The sequence below is a fragment of the Barbus barbus genome (assembly GCF_936440315.1).
Source record: "Barbus barbus genome assembly, chromosome: 29".
In the NCBI taxonomy this organism is placed as follows: domain Eukaryota; kingdom Metazoa; phylum Chordata; class Actinopteri; order Cypriniformes; family Cyprinidae; genus Barbus; species Barbus barbus.
Genome location: NC_136757.1, coordinates 5,937,971 through 5,944,747, shown reverse-complemented (window position 1 = coordinate 5,944,747; position 6,777 = coordinate 5,937,971). Strand labels below are relative to the sequence as shown.

Here is a 6,777-nt window from a genome sequence, read left to right as displayed (position 1 = left end):
ACACCTGGGCTCTGACAGTCAACCTGAAGAAAACCAAAACAATTATATTTCAGAAAAGATCCAGATTCCAGGGAACACAACACACATTTACATTAGGCACTGACCAGATAACACACACATCACACTACAACTACCTGGGTTTGACAATCACTTCCAGAGGAAACTTTAACCATGCTGTGACAGAACTGAGAGATAAAGCACGCAGGGCCTTCTATGCCATAAAACGACAATGTCCTATAGAAATCCCTATTAGAATTTGGCTGAAAATATTAGAATCAGTAATTGAGCCCATTGCCCTCTATGGCAGTGAGGTGTGGGGTCCACTGACAAATCTAAATCAAGATCTCACCAAATGTTTCTAGATCCTCAATCACTCTGCTGGAAATATCTACATTTCGGGACTTAAGAAAAAGAGATGGATGGATTGAAGCTGAAAATCTTGCCCAACAAGTAACAGATCTAAAGCCCACTTTTTGGGCAAGATTTTCAGCTTCAATCCATCCATCTCTTTTTCTTAAGTCCCGAAATGTAGATATTCCAGCAGAAATGAAACTTGATCTTATGGTCACAGAGTTCATTATCTCAACAGAGACAAGGGTTAAAAAAAGGGTTTTTTTGGGTTAAAAAAAGAGGCTCATTTAACAGCCACAGGTCTAGTTTTAACCAATCTCTTGAAACAGAAAATTATTTCCATAGATCTAAAACATTGAGATAAAAAGGGTTAAGACCACAGAAGTTCCCTCCAAGGACATAATAAATAACTATCTGTCCAGTCCCATTCGTCCAGCTTTACGCAGAAGAGCACATGTTAGTTCCATCCATCCATGATTCTGATGACATAAGAGGCGTTGAACAGCTTGCATCCGAAACGTTGCCACTCTAGCTCGAATATCAATTAGTCCTTGTCCTCCTTCTTGGACTGGAAGATAAAGAGCAGCAGCTCTCAACCAATACTGACCAGACCAAAAAAAAGTCCACAAGTAGCCTTTGGATTTCCTAAATTAACAACATTGGTGGATCCACTACCATTAATGTATGCCATAGCATTGATGCAGTAAGATTATTGACAATCAGTACTCTCCCCCTATATGATAGCTGGGGTAGCATCCATTTCCAACTAGACAACCTAGCACGAACTTTCTCCAATAAACCCTCACAATTTTTTTTTTATATTCATCTTGACCCAAATACACTCCCAAATATTTAAATCCTGTTTTACCCCACTTAATATTATTAGGAAGTATAGGTAATCTACTATCTTTGGTGGAGCCACACCATACCGCTTCAGTTTTATCCCAGTTGAGCCTAGCAGAAGAAGCTCTTTCATACATTTCTAACACCCCTTTAAAATCTGTACATCATTCTGTTGCTGTATTATAACAGTTAAATCATCAGCATATGCAGACAAAATAATAGACTGATTTCTGAAACTACCGTTTATGGTTAACCCTTTAAATTTACGTCTTAGCAAACACAATAAAGGTTGTATAAGTAACACTTTTTGATGCCATTGGTATAACACGATCAATAATGACAGCATACAGACAAGTTGTCCGCTGAGCCTATTGTGCATGTGTTGTGTCAGCCATTAGAAGATAGTTTACAGAGGAAGGAGGACTTTATAAAGGTTTTGAATGGCCCCATTTTGTTGACAATCAATAAAAATATAAAATCACAATCAGGCAGATCTGCATTTATGGTTAATTCAATTCAGGTTTATTTATACAGCACTAAATCATAAATATTATTATAACTCAAAACACAACATTTCAACTGTTAATATATATATATGTAGATGTACCAAACATATACTACCCAAAGAAATACCATCTGACCCATTTAACAATCTTTCAGTCTGGGTATCACACTGATGTGTTGTTAAAGTGTGTTAAATGGTGAAGGCTGTGCTAGATTCACACCAACAGCCTCACACTCGGGTTTGAGTCGCTCGTTCATCACTTGCCGGATCAGTACATATCAAATAGGCTACTATAAAGTAAAACTGTATTTTGTGTATGTTGGATCATATTTAAGAATTATCATAAAATTATCCAAATATGTGTCACAAGCATTTTCCTAGAAATAAAAATGCTCTGTTCATTTCGGTCACTATGTTTGTGTTACTGTTTCTTGAGGATCTGTGTTATTTTATAAATAAATAAAAGCCTGTTCAAATTAAATATTGATTGACTTGTCCTTTGACTGTCAAACACTAGGATTAGGCTATATAATAAAACAATATCCAAGCCTAAAATTACAAAGCACTTATAGTTTGTTAATTTTTGCTCCAATTTTGACTTTAGCTGGTATAATTGTTTTTCCTACTTGACATATTGGTCTAATATTTGTATAAGAAGATTGGTCAAAAAGGACACAGTGACATAAAGTGAAAGCAAATTAAATTTTGAATTTGAATGTTTAATGTTAGTTAAAAATATTAAGGTTACGATAACGTCAGCTTCAATGGTTGTAACCCAAACTGACATGAAACTGGGGAGTTAAAGTGATTTACTTAGAAATATAGTCTGCTTGGGTCACACAAAGTTCAGCTGAAGGACAACTGTCACTCAAGACTGTCACCAAGGGAACAGGGACCATTCCACACCAATCCCCCTTTGTTTAGCACTAGGTGAGGGGCACAGAAGAGCCTCAGACAGATGTTAACATCTCAGGAGAATGAGCACTAGAAAAAGGAGTGATGTTTGGACTCATTTTGTGGCAACTTCAGCCACTGAAGCAAAATGCAACATATGCACAAAACGTTTTTCAACTAAATGAGGAAGCACTTCTAATTTGAGGAGGCACCTTAAATCCTCACATCCTACTGAACAGAGACTGCAGATGATAACCCTGCAGCAGCTGGAGCTGTTTCTACCACCAGCACTTCTTCAGCTAGACCTTCCACGGCTTTGGCTGGCACGCTGACCTCATCTACCACTTCCAGTACACCAGCATCAAAAGCATCACTTTTTCTAGTGCTGTTAAGTGTGATGTTAAAAATTCACTTAATACTACAAGCCACCATCAACCATCAGAGCGCCATATTCACCCAGCAACAGAACAAGAAAATATATGATTGGTTGAAAATATATTTGAGGGCGGGGTTTACTCTGTTTGTCTTCTTCCGTCTTGCAGCGTCTTATGTTCAGTTCAGACAGAGACAGTGAAGTTGACAGACGAACAGAATAATATAGATATAATAGAGATAATAGAGATCAGGGACATTACTCTTAAAACCATGTTTAAACTCGCTGTAGTCGCGCTTGTGCTTCTCAGCTCCAGCTGTTTCGCCAAAGAATGTAAGTATAAAGAATCTGTCTTCTGACGCGTTCTTATCTAGCCTACTCTTATTATGTTTATTTTTATTAATATCTTATATGTCTATTCTTTACACGCAGTCTTTATCAAATACGTTTGAATCCCTCAGTAGTTTTAAAAAATATTATGTTTTTCAACCTTAATAGTGTATGACGTACTTTCATCTGCAATGGAGAATACGAAGGATTTAAATAGTTAAAAGTTGCCAAAACTAGCTTTAAAAATCTAGTACAAATCTGTCCAGAGAATATAAACATGTCTAAGATATGTTTGTTTGTCTGAAATCCCCGGAACATTTTACTTTCACTTTCATTTATGGGTAGCTACTCCTGATACAAAACTCGTTTTACTGGATATTAATGGTTGGTGGTTATAAAGTTAGAATAATACGACACATAATATCATTTTATTTAATCATTTTTTTTGTTTGTTTCTTTAAGAAATTATTTTTGTGTTAAAATTAGTTATAACGGCACAAACAAACAATTAGGCCTATGCCTAAAATAGTGATTTTATATACATAGAAAGCATATTAAATGCAAGTAAACTGTCTATTTAATAACTTTTGTGAAAATAAAATGTCAAAATATGAGTGAAATAACATTCCATCGTCGTTTACATAAATATATATATAACAGATATATTTATGTAAAAACATAAATGTACTTATTCTGACCTGTACTTATTAAAAAATATAAAAACGTGATTATACTAACTTGTATTATATTTTAAATGAATAATAACTTCTTGTTGACAAAAGTAGTTTGAAGGATTGTGACAAAAGACTTAAAATGCCAATGAATTAGTTTTTGTGGGTTGCACTTTGATCCTTTAATAGCGTCTTTTATGATTCTTACTCTTAGGATTTAGTGGGTGTCTTCTGTAAATTATGGTAAAACTGTATGATAGTCCTTATTGTTTGCTCAGAAAAAAAGTCCATTCAATTTAACAGGAGTCAGGACATATTCTAAAATCCCTTTTTGTCTTTGATCCGTATGTTTGGATGAATAAATGAGATAAATAAAACATAAGGACAAAGACAATAAACATTTCCAAACACAATACATGCAATGCAGTATATAAGAATGAACAGTTTTCAGATGTTTCCTTTTGTGTGGTTTCTAGCTGATCCCAAAGTGCAGGTGTACAGCCGCAACCCTGGAGAGTATGGGAAAAAAAACACGCTGATCTGCTACGTGAGTGGCTTTCACCCCCCTGACATCACCATTAAGCTCCTGAAGAACGGGCAGGAGATCCCGGGCAGTCAGCAGACCGACCTGGCCTTCGAGCAGGGCTGGCAGTTCCACCTGACCAAGTATGTTGAGTTCACCCCCCAGACGGGAGAGGCGTACACCTGCAGAGTCCGTCACATGACCAAACCAGAAAAATCTTACACGTGGGGTGAGAACAAATCTCTTTCTCTTATGCGTCTCATTGCTGGTGATTTTCATTGTCGATGAATTCCGGAAAGTGGTAGATGTTGGTGAATTTAGGAGCTGTTTGAGTATTTCTCACTTTCATAGACATCTGTCTATTGGATCGTGAAGTTTAATTTCTCTCTTTCATGTTAATTATCGTTTTGGGAGTCGTTAAGTAGTCACATAACACATTTAATTATCATACAAAAGTGAACAAAATGTCCTTAAAACCAAATATTTGAAAGGAATAATATTACTATGAACCACACAGATCCAACAATATGCAAAATTATGACGTCATTATTTGTAGTAATCTCAAATCTTCACCAGTCTTTGCCGCTATTAATTTAATTTAATTTAGTAGGGCCACTATTTATTTTATATATTTTAATAAGTACAGGTCAGAATAACTATGTTGTTTCATTTTTACATAAATATCTCTGTTATGATGAATGATGATGGATGATAATTACCCATATTTTGGCATTTTATTTTCACAAAAGTTATTAGAAACATTAAAACAGACACTTTGCTTGCATTTAATATGCTTTATATGTATATACAATCACTTTTGTCAATTTAATTGGATGAGAACCCCAAACTGGGACTTATATTATGATGCAAATTAAATTTGCTACTTTTTAAATGAAATTAACAATGATCTATAAATGAAACCGATGTTTGTTTTCTCTCTTGTAGAACCTGACATGTGAACATACAACAGTAAGTTCGGATAAAATATATATATATATATATATATATATATAGGCTTTAACATGTATTAATAGTAATTGTAATTTATCACACTTTATATAATTTAGCATACCTTTCAAATTATGTTGGTTGATGTATTCAGTTATTTTCAGCGTAATCTTTTATTAGTCACTGTATGTTAAATGTATTTTGTTTTCCACAGATTCCTGGAAATAACAGCTCATTCTCTTCAGCTTCTCTCCAAAACGCCAATCCTGCTTGGATTTTATTTGATCATTTAGGGGTGTCCGGTCCTGCAGAGTTCAGCTCCATCCTGCTCCAAGTTTCTAGTAACTCAGAAGACTTTGATTTTAGCAGGTTCAGGTGTGTTTAATTGGAGCTAAACTCTGCAGGATAGTTACAGCAGTAGATCCACCCCTGATATCATTTCTCAGCTTCTCTGTTTAGGACAGGGGTGTCTGATCCTGCTCTAGGAAGGCTGGCGTCCTGCAGATATTATCTCCAGCACCAATCAAACACTCCTGAACCAGGACTGGACACCCCTGCTTTAGGATATGCTGCCTGTGTTGCAGACTGCAATATGTTTTCTTATACACGATGACGACACATGTTTAACTTTATATCTACTTGCATTTTTTGGTGTGTATCTTGACATAATTAGTAGGGCGACTGATGAAGAACACTTACTATATGCCTGCAGCAATCACCTTTTAGTCTTTTAACATTAATTTAGTCTTTATAACATGAGCACTTCAACATCTTACTGTCTTTTGTTTTGAAATGTTTTTCAAATGAATTTGAAGATTCAGGAGAGGTGATTTAATCGGTGTAATTGTTGCATACACTTGCTCAAACTTGTTTTTAGTGTTTAATAGCTTCCAGCTTTTGGAAAGATTCAGTGTCTCCGAGTTTAATTGTAAAAGAAATCAGTGACAAAAGATTAAAAATGTGAAATGTAAGCCAAATTCTGTTCATGATGTATGAACATGACTGACTGTAGAATTCGTAATTCGGTTCAATAAAATATTTTTCCTTCTTAATTATGTGTCTTTATTCAACACGAATATTTGTGTGTCTTGGTCTGGTGGCCTTGATTTGGCTCTTAAATAATTTTTTTGTTTTATGGTCTGTTTCAAGCGTATTTGATATTGATTTCTTTCCTGTCTTCTGTGTATCTCAGAGGTGCCAAATATACAAGAGTCTTTCTTTGGATTTAAATTTTCTGTAGTTTCCACATTGCACAATTACCATATTGCATTTTATTGACAATAAAACATGTTAGTATTCTTTATATATAAAAAAAAAATGTATAGGCCCTATTGTTGAT

General features: G+C 35.0%; 2 protein-coding genes across 2 annotated transcripts in view; both read left to right on the top strand.

The window, feature by feature from the left end:
- Positions 1-6,777, top strand: part of LOC306849172 (uncharacterized protein) — a 419,330-nt gene that overhangs the window by 338,771 nt on the left and 73,782 nt on the right. The gene's annotated exons all lie outside the window — the stretch shown is intronic.
- LOC306849178 (beta-2-microglobulin-like) lies at positions 2,827-6,490 on the top strand. Its single transcript, XM_079384035.1, has 4 exons — positions 2,827-3,299; positions 4,444-4,719; positions 5,436-5,459; positions 5,653-6,490. The coding sequence occupies exons 1-3, from the start codon at positions 3,239-3,241 to the stop codon at positions 5,447-5,449; spliced, it is 351 nt and encodes a 116-aa protein (XP_079240161.1). The 5' UTR covers positions 2,827-3,238; the 3' UTR covers positions 5,450-5,459; positions 5,653-6,490.